Here is a 23,993-nt window from a genome sequence, read left to right on the forward strand (position 1 = left end):
TCAGAATCAAGTAACCTTCCAAAGCATAATAATTTGTTGTATTTTTCAGAGCTCTCTGGGATGCATGAATTAGGTGCTAGTCTTATGCTATGACAAGTCCTGCTCAGAGGGATTCAGAGGCCATCCAGTTAACAGAATGTAGGGAGAGCTTGCAGAGAGGATTGAGAGGAACCACTGATATGTTTAAAGGAATGAAAGATTTTGTCATTTGTATTTAGTTTTTAGTTTATTTTTATTTTTATTTATTTTTTTAAGAGACAAGGTTTCTTGCTCTGTCACCCAGGCTGGAGTGCAGTGGCGCCATCTTGGCTCACCACAGCCTCAAAGTCTTGGGCTCAAGCAATCCTCTTGCTTCTGCTTCTTGAGTAACTAGGACTGCAAGCATGTGCCACCACAACTGGCTTTTTTTTTTGGTAGAGATATGGGGGTCTTGCTGTGTTGCCCAGCCTGGTCTTGAAATCCTGGCCTTAAGTGATGCCCCAGATTTGGCCTCCCAAAATGTTTCGATTACAGGCACGAGCCACCATGCCAGGTATGAATGAAAGATTTGAAGAAGAAACCTAAGGGTGATATGAGGATTCCAGGTATGTGAAGGACACAGAGAATATTTTCCAGTTATTGAGGAACAAAGAATAGGAAAATTGGTTTGCATCTTATGAGGGCTTCTGAGGAGTGAAACTCGAAAAGGATTCAGAACATCTTCCCATTCTCCTATGATGTTAACTTTATTAGTTCTAGGTAGAGGGCCATTTTTAGCATTTCACTAGCTATCCTGGATTGGACACTGATCTAAAGAGGGGAAAGGAAGGAAATTAATGATATTGATTGGACAACTGCTGTTAGCACACTCAGGGTTTCCTCCAGCTCTGATTTGCAAACATCATCTTGTTTACCCAAGAGGGAAGCATTTTTATCCCCATTTATTTGTGGGACAGCTGAGGCCAGGAACACTCACAGTGGTATGCATGATAAGTGGCAGTCCTGGCTCTGTTACTTCAGTCCAGAGTTTGTGTAACTCCAAAGGACTTGCTTCTAATTTATTTGTAAATGTGTCAAGTTTAGTGTTTATTGAGGCCATTTGGATGTCTTAGTCTCTTTGAGGTGTTGCAGACTGGCTCATCACAGGTTCTGAAGTCTTTCACCTCTGAGAACAACTGTGCATTTGATCCAGTTGGTCACTTGTATGTCTAAAACAACCATCAGTTGCTGCTTCTCAGCCTGAGCAAAGCATACTTATGGTGCATCACATCTGAAAGGCATGCTTTCTGGCAGAGCAAAAGCTAAATAATATATTTCAATTTTAAAAGGTACAATTTTCACTTAAATGGCATGTTTTATGGACTATACAGTGAAGGCAAACACAAATGATACGCAGTATACAAGTATAACACATCAAGGATCATAGCAAGCTAAATGATTTTGATCCACATTTAACCTGCTGATAAGGAAACCTTTCTATCCCTACTGCTTGATGTCTTTTTCTGATTATACATATTATATGTGAGCCATTGTAGAAATTTTGGGAAATACAGAAAACTGCAAGTAAAACAAAAATCACCCCAACACTACCCCTCAAAGACAAACCACCATGAATATTTTAATATGCTGCTTTCCCACCTTTTTAAAAAATGCAAATGTAGTTTTATATGGTTTAGACCTATGGTAGACTGCCTTTTCACGTAACTTGCCTCATAAGCACTCTCTATGTTTATCTCTTTTATTGGGCTAAAGTATACATAACATAAAATTAACCATTTTAACCATTTTTAAGTGTGCAATTCAGTGGCATTAAGTATATTCAGTGTTGTGCAATCAACACCACTATCGATTTCCAGAGCTTTTCTTTTTTTTTTTTCTTTTTTGAGACGGAGTTTCACTCTTGTTGCCCAGGCTGGAGTGTAATGGCAGGATCTCTGGCTCACTGCAACCTCCACCTCCTGGCTTCAAGCAATTCTCCTGCCTCAGCCTCCCGAACAGCTGGGATTACAGGCATGTGCCACCACACCCGGCTAATTTTGTATTTTTAGTAGAGGCGGGGTTTCTCCATGTTGGCCAGGGTGGTCTCGAACTCCCAACCTCAGGTGATCTGCCCACTTGGCCTCCCAAAGTGCTGGGATTACAGGCGTGAGCCAACGCGCCTGGCTTTCCAGAGCTTTTCATCATCAGCACTCCCTATATTTAAGAAGGCTTCACAAACCACGTTTAATGGCTGAATAACATTCCATCACATAAAATTTACTTAAAGGCGTTTTCCAGAAGACATTCAACAGGTATTTAGTTTGTGCTTATTATAAACTACACTTCGTGGCGAAAGTAGTGAACAAAACATGGCTTTTGTCCTTCAGCACCTGTTGGAGGAAATGGCCAATTAGTAGGCAGGTTGAGTCCTACAGAGGGGCAAGCACATGGTCTATGGGATCATGTAGGAGGGGAACTTAACTTGAGGTATAATTTGCATAATCATTCCTTGATTGTTGCATATCTAGCATGCATCAGATTTTTTTGCTGTTACAAATAATATTGAGAGATTTGTAGGTATAAATATTTGTCTATATTTCACATTATTTTGTGAAGTTCTTGAGAAGTGAAATTATTGGGGCACTCATTCTAACAGGGGCCAGTACAAGATGTTCTGTTTTTTATTTTGAGAGACGGAGTCTCGCTCTGTCACCCAGGCTGGAGTACAGTGGTGCGATCACTGCAACTTTGAATTCCTGGGCTCAAGTGATTCTCTCACCTCAGCCTCCTGAATAGCTGGGACTACAACCATCATGCCTCGCCTGGCCTTTATTTATTTATTTATTTTATTATTTATTTATTTATTTATTTATTTATTTATTTATTTATTTTTTTGGAGAGATGGGATCTCATTTTGTTGCCTGGGTTGGTCTTAAACTCCTGGCCTCAAGCATTCTTCTCACCTTGGCCTTCTAAAATGCTGGAATCACATTCGTGAGCCGCCCTGCCTGGCCTAAAATGTCCTTTTAGAACACTAGTAATTGTTACCTACTGTGCTATTCTCAAGGTTAGGAGCTGCACCAAGGATTTCCATTTCCTATTTCACCTTAAACCTCTCCTAACTTTTTATAGATGTGTGTACAACTTGCCTCTGGCAGGATTACATGAAGAATGGGGGCTGAGAAGTGAGTGATCCAACTGAGAAGAGCCAAGGAGGGTCAGAGGCAAAGGGATGGTGGCTGAGGCTGAGGTTATGTGGCAGGTAACATGCACACCATCCAGGTGTTTGTACTCATTTCAGAGGCCCTGGTTTGACAAATGCTTTAGGGCTGTGTTCACTGTGCATGCTGACAGCTTGGCTCCCTTCTGTGAAATTTCATTCTTGTGAACTTGAAGTCACTGAAATAAAAGTAACCTATTTTTTCCCCTTTAAACGTATCTGTTCATCATCTAAACAAACTCCCAGTCTATTATCAGAGCTGGAGGAGACCTTTGGATATCATATCATCTTCCCTGTTCAAACTAAACCTAAAGATTCTAAGACTTAGAAAAGTTAAGGAACATTCGGAAAGAAACCAAGGAAACCAGTTTGGTGGGTGTAATGAGGGGTTAGAGCTCATATCTCTTGATTTAGCTGCTGGTCGCCCTATTACCTGCTGCATGTTGTCTTCAGGCTTTATTCTCTCCTTAAAGGAATTTTTTCTTCTTCCCACATCTTGATTCCTGATTTTGTGCTCTACTCTTTCCTTCTAAGATGTGTTATTCGAGTGTTGAATACATATATGTCTTGGCTAATGCCTGTCAACCGGAAATTATGCTGATGAGTTTGTATTCCTTATCCTACTCTGTCCTTGGCCTACTAATTGGTTTGACAGCTGACTATTGTCTTCATCTTGGCCTCTTTGTTTCTTGGAAAGTTTCAGTTGACTCTGGTAAAAGTAATCAGTTATGTCTTATTTAGTCCCTTTGGATTATTTTTTGGCTTTTACTAATTATAAGAAGTAATACACCCACCATTGATACAGTAAGTGTGGCAACCTGTCATGGACCAAAGAGTAAAGTTTTAAAATAGATGATTAGTATTGAGAGTAGGAATAGCACAGACATCTAAAACATTAATTTTACCAATGGTTAGTTGGTGAAACCTGACTGTGGATACATACATATTTATGTAAATACAAAAAATTTTTTTGTAGTACAGTAAATGTCCCTTCTAAGATCAAATTTACAAAAAAAGTTAGCATTGTTTTGTATTAGACAAAGTGCTATTATCTTCAGTTGAACTTCGTATCTGTATCATGACACTAAATATAAGACCTTGGGTCGCTGATAATAAGAATTAGAGAAAGGAACGTACAAAGCCAACACACCAAATTTGGTCTGAGGCTGTGAGCTCCAATATCAAGTGGTAATTGTGCAGTTGGAAAAATCCTGTAGCTTATATTCTCAACAATTTCTGATCATCAGAGTTTCAGAAACAATTCAGAGTTATCAAGCTCTTTCATTTGTGAGTGAAAGGAGCAATTCCTCATTGACTGTAAGTCTTTTATGTTGGCAATTCCATTCTTAAATTAAGGCATTGGCATTTTCATTATGAAAATGGTTTTCCTGGATTTATAGCTGAGTCCATTAATTTTCTGTTTCAAAACTGATTGGCATTAATCTGTATAGTGACTTTTATATAAAAGCAATGTAAAGTTGATTTTGTAGTCTCGATTTTAAAGATCATTTCAGACATCTGTTCCTCCCGTGTTGGATCTACTGTATTGAAATACAAAGTTATGGAGAACTAAGGAATAAATATAGCACACTCCATTTCCAAAAAGACAGATGGCCTTACCATTTTGTGTAAGGGTCTTCAGGAGACCCTGAAGTGACCTATATACCCTGGCTCCACACCTCACATTTGTTCTTGCCCATTTTCTTCTATATCTTACAGTGTGGAATAATAATAATAAATGATAATGATAGCAATTACGTCTTGAGTGCTTACTGTCACACCTCGTGTTATGTACCTTACCATCCTTATTCTGTTTAATATTCACAGCAGCCCTATGAACAGAGGTAGTATGATGCCCATTTTACAGATTAGGAAGCTGAGACTTTACGCAGCTGATCATCCAGTTAACCTTCCCGATTCTTGTCATTTCTCTACCACCTCCAGTCCATTCTGCACGTCACTGCTGGCCCCATCATGTGCTTTTCTCCTTCAGAAACACCTTCATAGACACTACACTGGTAGGGATAAAGCGCAAACCTCAGTGTACCTACAGGTTGGCTCCAACTTTTTAAATCTTATGTCCTGCAACTTCCTTACAAAAATCCTGCAGTATAGACCTACCCTAACATGAGCATGCTATGTGTTCACCTGTTTCCCTGCCCCAGCTGGCAGATGCCTACTATTCGCCAGGCACTGTTAGGATCTTAGGGACACAGTTCTTGCCTTCAGAACAGTATACTCAAGGATAAGGCAGACCTGAACATAAATCACTTCTCCTTAGCTTTTATTTCTAATCCCAGATTGCCTTAGACCCTATATCCTTGGTGAAACTTCCCCTGGCCATTGAAGGCAAAAGTGATTCCACCTTCCTCTGAATGTCTGTAGCCTGAACTGACTGTACCACATATTTATCTTTGGGTTGTGATCTTTTCAGGTGTCTGCATCTTAACCCACTTGCAAATCTTTGCAAGTTAAAGACTATAGGTTTATAGGTTAAGCCTTTATAGCTTAAAGATTCTATAGGCAAAGTCTGTGGTTCTATGTCATTGATCTCTAAACTCCAGTTTTTAAAAAGATTAATACATTTGTAAAAATCTATAAGATTTTATAAAGAAACTTTAGCCCTGGATTACCATACTTTTAAAAATATATTGCATTGTGATCTGAGACCATATGTATTAAAGTATAAAAGATTAGGTTGGCACATAAATATGGCATATCATTTGTTTTTCCATACTTGTTTTAAACATTGGTGCCAAGTCTTTTTTTAAAAAATTGAATTAATATTACTGTGACACTTTACCTCTTCTTAGTTATCAGCCTTTTGACTATAAGCCAAGCTCTTAAAAGTAACTAATAAAATATGTGAGGCTTAGCCTGGTAATATAGTGAGACCTCATCTCTACAAAAGCGTTAAAAAATTAGCTGAGCATGGTAGCATGCACTTGTAGTTCGAGCTACCTGAAAGGCTGAGGCAGGAGGATGGCTTGAGCCCAGGAGGTGGAGGTTGCCGTGAGCCAAGATTGTTGTGCCACTGCACTCCAGCCTGGGTGACAGAGAAAGACCCTGTCTCACAAAACGTGTGTGTGTGTGTGTGTGTGTGTGTGTGTGTGTGTGTGTGTATAATATCGCTCTAGTTCTTTGAGTTATGGGGTTTGTTAAAAATGATGAAGTGGAAAACCCATGCAAGTCCCAGCTTGAGCCACTTAACAGGGTGAACATGATTCAGTCAGAAACTCCTGTTTCTTCACAAGGCAGATGAGGCCATCAGCATCACGGTGGACATAGTGGGCCTTTCACCTGTTGAAGACTCTTGTGGGTGACTGTATCCATGTTGTGCTATTTGAATTGAATCATCCATCTATTTATCTGTTATATTAGTTTGCTGGGGCTGCCAAGACAGAATACTTTAGACTGGGTTGTTAAACAACACACACTTATTTTCTCACAGTTCTGGAGGCTAGGAAGTCCAAGGTCAAGGTGTCAATACATTTGGTTTCTCCTGAGGCTTGCCAACGACCACCTTTTCTGTGTCCTCACATGGTCTTTCCTCTGCGTGCATGCACTCTGGTATCTTTCTGTGTCCAAATTTCTTCCTCTTTTAAGGACACCAGTCTGATTGAATTAGGGCACACTCTCACACTCTCATTTTCAACTTAATCACCTCTTTTAAAGACCCTGTCTTTTCCAAATCCAGTCACATTTTGAGGTCCTTTGGGTTAGGGCTTTGACATCTGATTTTTGGGGAGTTACGATTCCGTAACATCTATTTAAAATAGCACTTACTAGCCAGGCAGGATGGCTCACGCCTATAATCCCAGCACTTTGGGAGGCCGAGGCGGGTGGATCACTTGAGGGTCAGGAGTTCGAGACCAGCCTGGCCAATGTGGTGAAACCCTGTCTGTACTAAAAATATAAAAATCAGCCAGGTGTGGTGGCGGTCACCTGTAATCGCAGCTACTCGGGAGGCTGAGGCAGGAGAATCGCTTGAACCAGGGAGATGGAGGTTACAGTGAGCTGAGATCATGCCACTGCACTCCAGTCTGGGCAACAGAGCAAGACTCCCAACTCAAAAAATTAGCACTTACTTGTTGTAAATTATGTATGAAGAGGCTAGCATAAAGAAGAAACCAGAAATAGCCCTCGACTTATTTAGTGCCTATTATTAAAAGGGGAAGAGTACAGATATGTGAAAAGATAAGTCAAAACTGTATTGAAGGGTATAAAGGAAAAATAACACTCTCTCCCAACCCTCTCCTATTTTAGGAAACTTCTTTAAAAACATTTACACAAATGTTTAAAAAGGCCAGGTGCACTTTTTAATGTATTAATGTGTCATAGAGAGTACAGATATCTCTATCTGCACACAGATTAGGCTTTTAAATAACTACATAGTATTCCATTGTGTATGTACTATAATTTACCTAATCATCTATTAACAGGCATGTAGATTCTTTCCAGTTCCCCCACTCCATTACAAACAGTAGCACTGGATTCCTTTTAAAAACCCAGGTCTGGACACAGTGACTCATGCCTGTAATCCCAGCACTTTGGGAGGCCAAGGCAGGCAGATCACTTGAGGTTAGGAGTCCAAGACCAGCCTGGCCAACATGGTGAAACCCCGTCTCTACAAAAATACAAAAATTCGCCAGGTGTGGTGGTACATGCCTGTAATCCCAGGTACTCGAGAGCCTGAGGCAGGAGAATTGCTTAGACCTGGTAGGTGGAGGTTGCAGTGAGCTGAAATTGCACCACTGCACTCCAGTCTGGGTGACAGAATGAGACCCTGTCTCAAAAATTAAATAAATAAAATAAATACATACTTAACCAGGATGAAAAAAATAATGAAGAGCTACCTAAGAAGAATAACTGGCCTCTGATCTTGGTGAAAACCATCTTTGTTTCTCACCTTCCTGTTTATTGGTCTTTACAAGAGTTGTGAAAGGCATTTCATCCTTTGCTGTCCTCCAGTACCTGACCACATGCCAATACCTCTTCTTCCTGCATAATAGGAAGGGAAAGGGCTTTCCTTGGCAGCATTAGGTCATAGTCCTCCCCAGGAAGAAAGGTCTGTTTGAATCATTAACGGGCATAGACTATTTTTAGTTAAGGAAAACAATTTTTCTTGTAAGAATTGCTATTTCCGTGCTCAGGGCGGCACATGCATCCTTTCTGGCTGCTTCCACCCATTGGCAAGGGGCCAGCTTTCTAATGGAATGTGAGCAGTCTCACTGCTAATCAAGATTTATGGTGGAGACCAGGAGCCTGGCCACTCATTGGATTTGCAGACCCTCCGAGCTAACAGCAGCAGCCCTGAGATTAAGTGCAATGCAGAGGCTCTGGTGCTGTTCCCAGGCCCTCCCTTCTTCTCTGGGGCCAGCTTCTTAGCCACAGGTATCATCTGGCATTATTTTACAAGCTGTGCCATAGTGCAGATGTTCTTTTCTGAAGAATTACTTTCATTTCTGACTCATTTCAGGAAATGAGACAGTCTATCAGAGGTATTCTTCATTTCCAGACCCCTGGAGAGTTCATTTTCACCTGGGATTTCTAACCACATGCGGGCAGTGCTTTATTTACCCAGATGTGAGAAATAACAGTAATGAATAGTCTTCTTCTAAGGCAGCCCTTACTTCCCTGCAGAATCCAGTGTGAAGGCCCAGAGGTAGCTTATGCCCTTATTAGTGTAAATATTTCTGAGGCTTTGGTTTTGTGATGCTTGTGGACATGCTGTGTGTATGGGCTTTGGTGCAGGAAAAACATAATTTAGCAACAGATTTAAAAGGTAGTCTGGAGTGTTTCTAATTACTGTTTGTTTAGTTCACCATTGCCTAATAAGTGGATTTAAGTAACCTCGGGGGTAGGGAATGTAATGTTCATATTACAGTCAACCATGCAAATCAATTTCTAACTAAGTATTACAGAGAACACACCATGGAGCCATTTTATAGAACTATTCCATTGAATCTTAAATTTAGACCTGAGAGCATTTTGGATTGGGCATTTCCCACCGGTCATGCATCAGCATGAATGATGCACACATCCATGTGTGGTACAGTCCCGTTTAAGATCCTTCGGTGGCCTTTGGCATTTAGTTTTCTTTTTAATTCAGTGTAGCTTTCTTTTTAATTTTCCCATCCTTCATTGACCATAATAGGGAACTGAAGTATTAAGAGGTCCTAGAACAGTGGTTGTCAACCTTGGTTGTAGCTTGGCATCATTCTGGGAACTTTGAAATTACTGATGCCTGAGGCCACCTCCAGAGATCTGGTTTAATTATCTGGAATGCAGCCTCCACTGGGATTCCTAAAAGCTCCCAGAAGATGGTATTGTGCACCAGGGATAGTGAACCACAGACCTAAGATGTCAGGGCCTTGAGAGCTCATCTCATCCAGTGGTTCTCAGCCCTGGCTGCAGATTAGCATCATCTGGAGAGCTCATGAAAGAAACACTGATGCCCCACCACCTGAAACGACCTTTCAGAGGAAGGAGCCATTCTTTTTAGAAGGTGCTCAGGTGATTTTGATGCACAGCAAGAGTTAAGGTTAACTGACATCCTAGCCATCCCATGTTATAGATAGGGAAAATGAGAGCAAAAAAGGTCAAATGACTTGTACAAGGTCAGGTCCTTGTTGTTACAGAGGCAGGTCTGATGCCGCCTCCTGCTCTGTCTGCAGCCTAACACCATCCCTTATATTGGCCTATTGTATTTATTGATGCCTCCTCGTCCTTCAGGTGATGTTCCCGCCTCCAGGAGGCCTTTTCTGACTCCTCATACTCACCTCCCATCCAGCCTGGGTAAGATCCCTTTCCTTTGTATTTGAACAGCATCCTTCCTTCCTTTTCCCCTCTGACTGTCAGTTCCGGGAGAACAGGCTTGTCTTTCCTGTTATTTCTGTAACAGTAGTGGGGTTTCAGATAATATTTGTTGAATTGAAGTTCTGTAACTTTTTATTCCTCAGTCCACATGGATTGCTGAAAATAATCCATTCCTATATGCATGCTTCAGAAAAGAACTTCAGAAAGCAAAAGTTACTTTTTTTGAGACAGTCTCACTCCGTCACCCATGCTGGAGTGCAGTGGTGCGATCTCAGCTCACTGCAACCTCTGCTTCCGAAGTAGCTGGAATTACAGGTGCATGCCACCACACCCAGCTAATTTTTGTATTTTTAGTAGAGACGGGGTTTTGCTATGTTGGCCAGGTTGGTCTCGAACTCCTGACCTCCAGTGATCCACCCGCCTCGGCCTCCCAAAGTGTGGGGATTACAGGTGTGGGCCACCATGCCCGGCCGCAAAAGTTATTTCTTACCTGTCTATGGCTCACTGTACTGTGGGCCAGGATCTTAAAAGCAAGAAGGACTTCCCACCCTGCCTTCCAGGAGACAGAGTTTTAGCAAAAAATGTTTGGCAAGGATATTTTGATGACAAAATAATGAAAACAAGATTTCAGTGACCTTACATGTTAGTCAAGCTATGTACAACATCCAGGGACCTTCAAATAACATACAAATGTGTATGGCATAACAAAAGGGAGTATGTGGCATTACCTAACAACAAAAAGTTGTCTGAAGTAAATGATGCTATTTTATAAAAATACATTTTAAGGACTGAATTATTATTTGCTGCAAAAGTAAATGATGCTATTTTATAAAAATACATTTTAAGGACTGATTATTTGGTGCAAAAGTTAAAGGTAATTGTCATTACTTTTAATAGCAAAAAGTACAATTACTTTTGCACCAATCTATAATATTTTAAAGCAGCCACATTCTGTTAGTATAGCTGAATTAAATCTTTTGGCTTCTTTGGATTAATATGTTTTGTCTTTTCAAAGGATTTTTAAAAACTCTATCTTCTGTCATTGCAGTGTACTTAGGATCATCCTTGGCCAACGTTCTATTTTTACTGGAAAAATATTTTCAGATTTGCACTATTTACATTTACCCTTGTAGGTGTACCAGAGACTTTTCTCTAAAAGCAAGATCACAGCTAGTATCTGCTTAGCCTACAAGTGGCCAGGAAGCTCACTGTTGAGATGCTGGAAAGTAATAATTTTCTTCGGTGGAAAATACATAGTTAAAATTTTTTGGAACTAAAACTGCAAACTGGGCCTCGTTGTAGAGTAGACCCCAAGATGTTAAGATGATGCAAATAGGACAGAATAGTAATTGAAATGTGAAGAACCTCTTTGAAATCCTAAGTCTTCATACTTTCATGCATTATTTTTAAGAACGTTCATATTGGAGAGCAAATGGTAATGTGGCAGTGTGGAAGTAAAGTCACCATATATCATGGAAAATCTTCTTAAAACAAATATTCCTGAAACTTTCAAGATAAAGCAAATCAATTTAGTTGGAAGTAAATATAAAACATTTTTATATTAAATAACTTATTGTTTAAAGATGCAAATTTTTTGTGAAGATAAAACATGAAGATTTGAAGAACCACCTTTTTGGGTATTTTTTCTTTTCTTTTTTTTTGCTGCTATGTAGGTGAAAAATTTAACAGAAACTACTAATGAGTAACCAGCTTCTATCACACTAACTTCAGAGGCTCAACAGTGCATTGTGGAAGTGAAGAGAAGGGGCAGGAGAGAAAAAAGGGTTTTTTAAATATGTAAGACTCCATTTTCAGTGTTTTCATCTATGTCCTGTCATCAGACTTTTATAACTACTCTGCAAATTAGGATTTATTCTGACCAGATTTTTACATTTACCTGTTCACTAGAGAGAGGAGCCAAAATTTAAATCCAAGTATGTCTGATGTCCTTGTGTTTTTAAACTGAATATGGCCTCTCATGTCATAAGAGGAGAGAATTCTCCAGAAGAGACGTTATTAACTATGAGCGTTTACCATGCTGGTGGAAGAGTACTGGCTTTAGCTTCCCTTAGAGTTCTTAATAAACACCAATAAGTTGATGAGAAAAAGTGTTGGCAGTGGTATGGAAAAAAGGGAATCCTTATAAACCATTGGGAATATAAATTGCATAGCCATTATGGAAAACAGTAAGAAGATTCTAAAAACAACAAAAAAAATCAAAAATAGAACTACCACATGATCCTGCAGTCCCACTTCTGAGTATATACCCAAAGGGAATGATCTTAGTGTCTTGAAGAGACATTCACACTTTTATGTTCATTGCAGCATTATTCACAGTAGCCAAGATATGGAAACAACCTAAGTATCCATTGATGGATGAATGGATAAAGAAATTTTGGTGCATGTATACAGCAGAATGTTATTCAGCCATAAAAAAGAAGGAAATCCTGCCATTTGTGACAACATGGATGAACCTGGGGGATGTTATGCTAAGTAAAATAAGCCAGACACAGAAAGACAAATACTGTTTGACCTCACTTACATGTGAAATCTAAAACAGTCATAAAACCAGAGAACAGTGATTGCTGGGGGGTTGGGAGAAATAAGAGATGTTGGTCAAAGGGTACAGAGTTTAAGTTAAAGATGACTAAGTTCTGGGGATCTAATGTACAGTATGAATGGTGATGGGGTGTGTTAATTTGATTGTGGTAATTGTTACACAATGTATATCAAATCACATTGTACACCTTAAATATATTCAATCTTCATCAATTAAATATTTTAAAATGGAAGACAGGATGTCCAATTTTGATCAAAAGTCATATAGTGTCAGATAGAACTTTGTGATCTGACTCCCAGAAACTACACATTTGATTTGGGGAAGGCAGCCAAGCAAAATAGTTGATAATTTGCACTTTTCCTTTGATACCTAGGTTTGAGAATCTTGGCTTTCCTACCTGCTAGCTGTGTGATTTTGGGCAGTCACTTAACCTCTTTGTGCCTTAGTTTCCTCATCAGTAAAATGGGAATGATAAAACTTGATTGCTGTTGATTTTCCTCTCACATGCTGTGAGTTAGAAAAATGTAGGAATTTGTAGAATGGTTCTGTTCTGCCCCAACAAATTGGGTTCTTTGCTGTGAGCATTGGTCTGCTTCCTATTTATGCCTCCCCATTAGAGCCATTTCTATTTCACAGGCACAGGGATCTCTTCTGTTGCTTCCTGGGAGAATCCTGAAGGAGGCTTGACATGGGGTGAGGCTTCCTTGGAAACAGAGGCATAGTGTTCTAAATGAACTGAGGGTTACTAAGTGGTCTGAATACACTTATGGGTAAGGAATGTTATTACAGAGGATTGTTCATTCATCATGAGTCACAGAGCCTCCCAGAACTTTCTCTTGGAGCTCATGCTTATCTCAGCAGCACGGGGCACAGCTGACCACTCCCTGCTTCCTGAAATTCTTTTTTTACTTGGCTTCATGATGCTACTTTATCTTGATTCTGCTCACTGCTCACTTGTTCTTTTCCAGTCTCTCCTGCTGGATCCTTCTCTTCTTCTGGCCCCTAAACTTTGGAGCACCCAGGGCTTAGTGCCCTGACCGTATTCCCCGTCTCCACTGCTTAGGTGATCTCATTCATTTGCAAGGCCCTGAATGCCATCTGTATGTGGATGACTTCCACATACTTATGTCCACTCCCCATCTCTCCCTTGCTTTACAGCTGTCTGCTTTACTTCTTCACTTAGTTGTTTAGTAGATGAGTTGAACTTAACGTTTCCAAAACCAAATTCTTGATTTGTTTTGTGAGCCTATACTTCCTCCATTGTTTTAACCTCTGCAGTGATCCTACCTAGTCACTCAGGCCCCAAAGCTGAAGTCATCCTTGACTTCTGCCTTTCTGTGACACCTCGTATTCTCAAATTCAAGCACCCATCATCCCCTGCGCCCACACCTAAATCTGAGCCCAGGTCACTACTAAGTTTTGCAAGGACTCCTGTAGTCGCTTCCTGCCACCATTCATGCACCTCTTGATCTGAGTTCACAGAACAGTCACAGTGATCCTTCTCTTTTACACCTTTATACTGTCTGTAGTGGCTTCTCTACAAACAGTGTAAAATTCAAACTCTTGGCCATGTACTGTAAGGCCTCTGCTACCTCTCCATCCTCTTCTCTTCCTGCTCTGCCTGTCTCCAACTGTGCTTTAGCCACACCTGTCCCTTGACATGTCACCCCTTGCCTGGCCACTGTCCTCATCATCCTCTCCACCCTCTTTCACCTCCCAACTCCTGTCGCATCTAGGATGCTTGCTGCTGCACTTCATTCAGTTCTCACTTGAATGTCACCTACTCAGAGCTGTCACCCCTGACTTATCTATCTAAAATGTCACTGTTATTCTGTATCCTTTTAACCTGCTTTGTCTTCAAAACATTTATCTCCACCTGAAATTAGTATATGTATATTTGTTTGTTGTCTCTATCCCAGTAGATTGTAAGCTCTGTAAGGACATTGATCCTGGTGCTCAATAAGTTGTACGACTAAAGGAGTTAGTAAATTAATGCTCTGGAATCCCTGTGTTAAACATACTGAAGAATCAAACACCTTTCTCTAGACCCTTAGATCCATCTCCATCTCTTACCCTGTTTCTCTGTCTCCTTTTATTTATTTATTTATTTTATTTTTATTTTTTGAGATGGAGTCTTGCTCTGTCGCCCAGGCTAGAGTGCAGTGGCACCATCTCGGCTCACTGCAACCTCTGACTCCTGGGTTCAAGCAATTCCCTGCCTCAGCCCCCTGAGTAGCTGGGATTACAGGCGCCCGCCCCCATGCCTGGCTAATTTTTGTATTTTTAGTAGAGATGGGGTTTCACCACATTGGCGAGGCTGGTCTCGAACTCCTGACCTCATGATCCACACTCCTCGACCTCCCAAAGTGCTGGGATTACAGGCATGAGCCACCATGCCCGGCCTCTCTGTCTCCTTTTAAAGCAAAACTTCTAAAATGTTGCCTACATGTACTACAGCTTCTTCATTACTCATTTATTTTTCAATCTGTTACAGTGTGGTGTCTTTTCCCATCACTCTCCTGAAATTGATTATGGCAGAGTCATTCAAGATCTGTGTGTTGCTGCTTCCGATGGATACGTTTCTATCTTACTGGATCTCTGAGCGGCTTTAAGCAGTTTTCTATTGTCTTCTTGAAATTACCTTCTAACTGGGCCTTCCCCCTTCCCTACCGGCCATTTCTTGATCCTTTACTGGCATTTCCTTCATTACTTGGCCTCCTGGGAATGTTGAGAATTCTTCATGCTATGGTTGAAGCCATACCTCTTCTGTCTACATGCTCATCTGTTTCAGGGGCTTTAAATACCATTAATTTGCTAACTCTCCAAGGTATGTATCTCCAACACTGAGCTCTTCTGAGTTCTAGATGCCGTACCCTCCTCCCTCCTTGACAGCACTCCTGGATGGATGTCTCATGTTCAGGGAGGAACTCTTGATTTGCTTCCATGTCCCATCTACCCCATCCTGCCTCTGCACTCTGTGTCTTCGCCATCTCAGTAAGTGGTACCACCATCCTTCCAGTTTTACAAAGTCAGAAACCTGTATTTCATCCTTGGTTTCTCTTCTATTGTCTTTCCTCTCCCCCCAGTACTTCTACCTTCAAAATGATTTTGAGTATCTTCTCTGTCTCCACTACTATCATCTTAGGCCAACTTCGTCACCTGGACTTCAACATTAGTCTGATGACTGGGTCTGTTGTTTCCACTCCTGCCACAGAAGTATGCTCTGTGATTCTGTGGTGCCATCCCATTGTTTACCTGTCAGTGTTTACCTCACTTGTTCCCCAGCCTCTCATGTCTTCACCGCCCCGCAGTCACACTGATCTTTGATCATATCTTTGAGCACACCAAGATACTTTCTGCTTCAGAACCATTGTCTTGTTTTTTCTTTTTCCTTGCATGCTCTTTTTTTTTAGCCCTGCTTAGCCAACTCCTCATACTTCACGTCTCAAATATCACCCCTCAGGGAGGCTCCTCTGACCCACCCTACCCGAAATACTTCCATCTCTTAATCTCTGCTATATCAACTTGTTTATTTCCTTCATATCTCCAGAGTCAGTTATTTTAAAAGTACTTATATTTAGTTTTTATTGTGGAATATAAGCTTCTTAAAAAGGGACATTTTCTGTTTTATCTTCTGCGTCTAGCACGTGCCTGGCATATAGTAGGTGCCAGAACAGTGATTCTTACGTTTATATGTGTTCATGCCAAGAGCTCCCTGCCGTTTTTAAGGGGGGGGAATGAAAAGTTTTTATTTTAGTCAAAGTTTTACGTAATTAGTTAGAATGTTTATATAACTCAAAAATTAAATAATGTTGTAGATTTTGTTATGAAAACCAGCTGCATCTCCTTTTCTGTTTGCTGTTCCCCAGAGGCCAGGATTTTTAACTGTAGCTGATTCTTTTAGTAATTACCTCTATATCTCTGGTTAACATACTTAAATTATAATTTATCTATTTTTCAGTTTTAGGCACTATCTATTGATGCAGAAGTATTTAGCTCTTTTTCACCTACTCCAGCCCCCTTTCCTTCTCTCACAAACTTTCCCAACCCCATTCCCTCAATTGTAATTGTGTTATAATTTTGGTAAGATCAATATGCAGTGTTTATTATAACTATGTAATACTTTCCACAGATGAGCTATATAATATAGTTTGATTACTTTTCCTCTGGAGACTGTACAGCAGATACTGATTTTATTAGTTTTCCATATAGTTATGAATAATTCAACCTCACACTTTTACCCAATTGTAAATCTCCTCTCAATGTAATCAGCCATGCATGGAATCCTGTCAAATTCAACCTTTGGGGGAGATTCCTCCCACAGCCTTCTGATCTCCTCCACCCTGCCCAGGTTGGTCTTTAGACCTTGGCCGAGTGAGGGATTCCTTTTCACCACCATCCTGAGGACTTGTATTGGAGCCCTACATTTATGTCTTATTTTTTGTTGGTTTACTATTTTATTTTGGTGGAGCATATTTCCTAGTGTCTTATGTAGAAAAGGTTAAAGGCAGGTAATTTTTTTTTAAACTTGCGGGTCTGACAATGCTTGTATTTTTCTCTGGCTTTCAGTTGACAGCTTGACTAAGTATATAATTCAAAGGTGGAAATTATCTGCTCTCAGAATTTTGAAGCCTTCTACTTTCAAGAGTTGCTCTTGAAAAGTTCCTGCCATTCTGACTTATGATCCTTTGTATGAAAAACTTTTCCACTCTGGAATTTTGTGGACTTTTTTCTTTGAACACAGTATTTAGAAAATCCGTAATGATTAGTATGGTGGAAACTCAGGAGACCCTTTCACTATGGCAAGCCCCACCCAATTCATTTTTTTAAATTAAAAAAATTATTATATGTATTTTTTAGAGATAGAGTCTTGCTTTGTTGCCCAGGCTGGAGTAGGTGGCACAATCATAGCTCATTCCACCCTCAAACTCCTGGCTCAAGCTATCCTCGCCCCTCAAACCACCCTCCACCTCATAGCTAAGACTATATGCATGCACCACACCTGGCTAATTTTTTAATTTTTTTGTAGAGACGGGGTCTCTCTGTGTTGCTCAGGCTGGTCTGGAACTCTAGGCCTTAAGTGATCCTCTCACCTTAGCCCCCAGAGTGCTGGGATTACAGGTGTGAGCCACCGTGCCCAACCCCCAACTCCATTTTTTAAAGGAAAAAAGTATCCTTCAGTTTGTTTTCAGTCGTGGGAGAAAGGTGTTCTTTAATTCCTAATCCTTTTCAATTTGGGGAAATTTCTTTGACAGTTACTTGCCTTCCATTTTCTCTAATCCATGAATACGTCTGTTATTTGGATATTGGCTATCCTGAATTGGTTCTCCAATTTTCCATGTTTCCTATTTTTCACCTCTTTTTGCTTAACTTTATTGAACATTTCCTGAATTTTATCTTTCAAGCCTTCTGTTGAGTTTTCAATCATTTTAATTTCCAAAATCTCTGTTTTTATTCTTTGACTATTTCTCTCTTTCTTCCTCTCTCCCTTTGGTAACATCTTGTCCTTATTTCATGGATGCACTTTTCTCAATCTCTGATGATGCAAGAGTTTTTTGTTGTTTTAAGCGTCTTTTTCATGTGATTTTTCCCTCTTCACCAGGTTGCTTTGCTGTTTCTCTGTTTGATGCCCTCTTAGTGTCTGGAAAGTCTTGTCCCTTCTAATTTTTGAGTAGCTATCTAGAAAGATGGCTGGAAGTTCTGTAGTAGTGGATGGCATTTGGCAATTATGCACTTCACTTTAGGGTGCCCTGTCTGGCTGTTTGTTTAGGAAACTCGGTTAGTAATTTTAGGCTGTCCCTCCACCCACCCCCCCAAGTTAATCAGACCAAGAGAAAAATACAACTAGTCAGAAAGCTAAGTAGAAGTCTAGGAGTCTCAACATTCGGCAATAATCTTTTGTGTAATCTGTCTTTCCAGTATGGGACCCCCATCCTCAACTGTGCCTGGTATCCTCTTGTCTGAAGAGCCTCTGTTCACTCTTTCCAGAGAATACATTTCAAGTCTTTTCCTAGGTAGGGTGGGGTTGGGAGGCAACCACTTGTCTTCAAGCCTTGAGGAAGGAAATCTAGGGGTCCAACTCCTCAATAAACAGACTTACGACCATTCTCCTGCCCTACCTTCAGTCCCACTTCCAGAGGAGCCTGTGCTGCCAGCCTCTTGAGGGCTTATAATTTAAATGAAATTGCTTCGAGGCTTTCCTATTTTAGTATTGAGCTTTCTCCAATTGGCTAAGTAGTTGCACTTGCCTAACACAGTGTCTCCCCAGATTGTGTTACTGTATCTCCTCCTCTTTTTTCTTCGTCTTTATTGGTTTGTGTTCTGGTAGTACTTGAGGAGGGGGCAGAGCTAAATGCATATATTCAGTCTTCCATCTTTAAATAAAGTTTCACCGACATGAGTTTTTAATTGTTTACAAGGCATTTGATCACACCTGTGAAACAAATTTCTGTGTGATCTGTGAGTCCCCATTTCACCGTAATTCTTTTGTTACATTGTGGGGTGAGTACGTGGAAAGCCCGTGAGTACGTGGAAAGCCCCTGGGTCAGTGTTTAGGACACTTGGGTTCCGCTCCCAGATTTGCTACAAACTCTTTAATCCTGGGCATCCTGCTTTGTCATTATTTCCGTTCTGTAAGACTAGGGAATTGAAAAATGATTTTAAGATCTCTTTTTACCCATAGATTTATTTCCAAGAAGTTGAGATAATTGTATGTAACTGAACACCGGAATAGGAAACAGAGTTGTGGCAGCCAATTGAAGAAATGTGAAGTTAAGTTTTCCCTTGTATTTTTTAGTCAGTCTCAGTAATTCTGACATTTTCAAAGTCAAGTAAAATTGCAACCCACATTTCATGAAAAAGAGCTGTTAAAAGGTTAAAAAATGTGGATTTTATTTCCTCTGGGCTATTTTCAGCTGATAACAGTTCAGCTCCAAAGCACACTTGGATTCGTGTTCTCAATAGCCAGATAAAATGTTAGTTTTGAACAGAAGAACAGGAAAGATAATAGAGAAAGAGGTCTATTTTTTCCCCTTTTGCCCTCTGGCAGGGATGGCCATCCTGGGAGCACCCATCAGGAAATGTGTCCTTCCCATCAAAGCCATGTTTGAAAAGATAATACGCCCATCTCTGTATATTTTTTTCTCTTTTCTAAGTTGCTGCTTCTCAGCTGGATGGAAAGACAAAGTGGATATGGCATGTCACTGTGACTTTGAGTGACGAGTTTGATCACTAACCCAGTGTGCTCAGCTGTGGTCAGTACAATGACTGAGGAGAAAATGTGGTTGTGAGGTCAGTGGCCCTGTGGCCTACAGACCAAAGGGCAGTGCTTCACAAATTGCCATGTACATGGGACCCAACCCCTCACCAATTACTAGCACAGAATCTCCATCAGGCAAGGTGTAGGAATCATTTTGCATAGTTCCCCTGGTTATTGTTAAACATTTGATTCTTGCACTGATTCTGGGAAACCATTGCCTTGGGACAGGAAGCCAAAAAGAACATTGGAGTCTTGAATATTTACAGAACTCAGAAGAAAAACCCAGCAGAATGGAAACTGAGCCTGGCACACCGAGTCAGCCGATTCCCCTCCTATCAATCACAGAAACTGTTTCAAACTCTCACTGCCTTCCTCTATTCCACACCCTCTTGGCCTCTCAGTAGATCATTTGCTTAGAAAGGAAAGGAAACCTGCAGGGGCTACACTGCCTCAACTTCTTTTATCTCCCTTTCTCCAAAACTGTGTATACATTGTGTGCATGTAAATTGTATCATATATGTGTTTTATATATATATATAGAGAGAGAGAGAATATATGTATATTTTATATATAATGCATATATAAATGCATGTTTACATTCATCTTTGCTTCTCCCATCTGTCATCTTTCTGATAAATGTTAATGCCTTCACCTATGCCTGTCTCCATCAGTGATCCTCCTGTGTTTGTCTTTCACTGTTTTCTGTCAACGTGTGTGTATGTGTATGTGTGTGTGTGTGAATAGGTAATATGAATACAAGTTTCATCTTATAAAACAAGGCACAAAAAATGAACAAAAATATACCTTCCTCAACCCTATGTTATTTATTCATTTAGTAAATATGTATTAGGGTCAACTGTGTGCAAAGATTCTGGCTAACTACTGAGGTTCTACAGCAAACTAAATAGGTACAGCTTCTGTTCTCATGATGCTTGTAGTCTCTTTTTAACCAGGCTTCTTTAAAAATCACTGGTCTTATTTTTTCACACATTATTCCATTCTTGTGTTGCTGTAAAGGAATACCTATGACTGGGTAATTTATAAAGAAAATAAGTTTATTTTGGCTCACAGTTCTGCATGCTATACAGGAAGTGCACTGTTGGCATCTGCTTCTAGGAGGGCCTCAGGGATTTTACAATCATGGCGGAAGGCAAAGGGGAGGCAGTGTGTCCCACAGCGAGAGCAGGAGCAAGAGAAAGAGGAGCATACCACACTCTTTTAAAACAGCCAGATCTCATGTGAACTGAGCAAGAACTCATAAGCATGGGGATGGTGCTCAGCCATTCATGAGACATCTACCCCCATGATCCGTTATCTCCCACTAGATGCTGCATCCAGTATTCGGGATTACATTTCAACATGAGATTTGAAGGAGACAAACAGCCAAACCATATCATTCCCCATTACAGAAATAACATCTGTTTGTTATCTTAAATTTGAAAGTGGTTTCCTAATGGGAAGCTATCAAAGTATTTAAAGCAGAAAAGTACTGGGTCAGAATTTTATTTTCAAAGATTGCTTTGGCTACTGAAAAGATAAGTGATTAAAAGGGGATGAAAGTTGCTGGCAGGTGGGCGGTCAGGAGGTTGGTGCAATAGTCCCAATAACAGATGCGAGGGCCTTGGCAGGATGAGATGAAGAGAGGAAGACAGTCAAGAACTCTTCAGCACCATAGGAGAGTGAATGTTTGGCTGTGGGGGATGCGGAAGGGAGGCTAGTCAAGGATGACAACCAGGTTTCTGGCTTGACCAGCCAAATAAGTGGGGTTACCATTTATGCAGACAAGAAATATTGAAGAACATCTTTGAGTGTGTTTGTGGTTGAGAGGGAAGCATAAGTCCTGTGTTGATACTGAGTCTGAGATGCCTGGGACATTTCCAAGGAAAGATGTTGCATAGGCAGTTGGATATGTGAATCTGTGGCTCAGAAGAGATGGCTGAAATAGAGCAATGCATTTGGAACCTTTAGTCTACCTGTGTTAACAGTTGCCAGCAGACAGATTAAAGAGGGGCAGGGCTTGGATGGAGCCCTGAATATTTTCAGAACTCAAGGCGCAGTCAAGGAGGAGGCACCAATGGAGGAAATCAGAGAAATGGAAGACCCTCTAAGAGAATGAAACCAAGAGGAGAGAGTCTTCAAAAGAAGTCATTGCCAGCCATGTCAAAGCTCATTGAGATGTCAAGTAAGGCAAAAATGTAAAATGAGCATTAGGTTTAGCAGCATGCAAGTCACTATGGACCTTGGAGCCGGCTGGTGACTGATGGAGGCTGAGTCCATGGTAGAGGAGTGCCAGCGTACTTTGACCTTATCAGTAGTAGTAAGGACTATGTTATAATGCAATAGGTGCAGTAGAAAGGCTGATTAAAGTTGTTTTAACTTTTTTGATAACCTTTTATCTTTATTGTTTTATTCTGATTACAAAGCAATTTATTTTACAATGAGTTGTTGTAAAAGTTCTAAACATTAAAAAGTATAACTGAGAATCATCTCCATAATTGCATTCTCTCGTATATAGCCACTGTTAATAGTCTGAGGTGTATCCTTCAAGATTTTTCTGTACATGTGCTATTGCTAGCTCTCTCATACACACTTACATTACAAAAATTGGCTTTATTGCTATGTAGTCGGCCAAAGTTTGTGTTTTCGTTCTGTACATTATAGACATGTTACTCCCTAAAGTAGATGCATACTATTATTCTATTGTGCTGTAGTGTTGTCTGGATATTTTAGTTTTACTTAGAAATTTTGGTGTCTCTCATAATGTTACACTCAACATCTTAACGTACTTATGCATATTTATATCTTTCCAAATGTGTACAGGAATTAAGTAGAATTTGTGAGGTCGAAGTGTATGCACATTTAACATTTGATAGTGATACATTTCCTAAAGAGAGGCTTTTTACTTTTTTAAGATGGAATAAATCTGAGCATGAAAAATGTTGACAAAGGTGAAAATGAAGCATAGGTTGAAGTCACGGTAAAAAGTGCTGAAGTCACAAGAAGTCCTGTGGGAATGGGAGCCACGGCATAGGAGGAGGCTCTGGGCTATGATCAGAAGGGATATGCCACCTCTCCCATGAGGAGGAGTGGGTAGATGGGACAGGGTGGGGAAGGGCAAAGTCCTCAGTTACTGCTGTATTTCCAGAGCTTGCCCAGTGCTTACGTTTAGCAAGAGTGCCACAAACATTTATTGGTTGAAGGAATAAATATAATTTGGTTGATTCCGTTATATAATTTAATGTTTCCATGTAATAGCATCTATTTCTTCTACTCTGTCTACATAATGGGAGCTAAGATTTCCTATTGAAACTGGTGAAGGAAAAGTTAGATTTAAAAGGCCCTTCTTACTTAGTGAACCCAGTTGGTAAAGTCAGACAGGACTCGTAGTCTAAGCATTTCTCATCTTCCTTTCCTATCAGCCTGCAGGGCCTGTTGATTCTAATACCTTAATGTCACCAGAATCCATGTATTTCTGTTTATCCCCACTACCACCATCACTGTTATTCCACCCTGGGTTTTCCTGTCACAACAACCTCTTAGATTGTCTCTCACTTCCTCTTATGCATCCATCAGGACATGGTTTAGGGGTGTCAAGGCCAAAGGAAAACTTCCCCTTTGCTTTCTGAAGGTTTGCTGAAAATCACTGACAAGAGGCAGATTAATAGGATAAAAGGCATACAAATTTATTTGATCATAGTTTTAGATGATATGGAAACCTTCAGAATGAAGACCCAAAGATACAGGGGAAATTGTCCATTTTTATGCTTAGATTCAAGAAAGTATAGACAGCCATGCAGAAACACAATTGGGAAAAAGGGTCTGATCTAATGCGAATAGACAGAGTGGGGAAACCCAGCAAGGCCTGTCTGTCCAGACACTTCTTGACCTCTCTAAGCAGCATTCCTTCCTTCTGGGTAAGACTCTCTGGAATGTGGATTTTAACCTACAGTCAAACGATGTAGATCAGGTAAGTACTTTATGGCCAGAATCTTATGGCCAGAATTTCTTTATCTCTACCTTTCTGTATAATTTTGTAAAAAATCCCTCAAAAGGAATTCTGGCTTCTAGACTCATCTTCTAGTTTCTGTGGCCAGCCTCAGGGAGAATGGGATTGAGAGACAGGCAGGCAGGAGAAGGTCAGAGAAAAACTTTTGCTTCTGAGGCTGCTGCTAAGGCCT

The 23,993-nt window shown here is 40.4% G+C and overlaps 1 protein-coding gene across 4 annotated transcripts in view; it reads left to right on the top strand.

Annotated features, from left to right (window-relative positions):
• The window catches only part of ANO6 (anoctamin 6), a 212,106-nt gene that overhangs the window by 43,900 nt on the left and 144,213 nt on the right, over positions 1-23,993 (top strand). For 3 of the 4 annotated variants that reach the window (XM_058426498.1, XM_058426500.1, XM_032173773.2), the window contains exon 2: positions 9,914-9,976. The exons of the other annotated variant lie outside the window; for it this stretch is intronic. In XM_058426498.1, the coding sequence (XP_058282481.1) occupies positions 9,914-9,976 (63 nt within the window). The remainder of the gene's footprint in view (positions 1-9,913; positions 9,977-23,993) is intronic. 4 annotated transcript variants of the gene reach the window in all.

Source organism: Hylobates moloch, unplaced genomic scaffold (genome assembly GCF_009828535.3).
Source record: "Hylobates moloch isolate HMO894 unplaced genomic scaffold, HMol_V3 SCAFFOLD_13, whole genome shotgun sequence".
NCBI classification, from domain to species: domain Eukaryota; kingdom Metazoa; phylum Chordata; class Mammalia; order Primates; family Hylobatidae; genus Hylobates; species Hylobates moloch.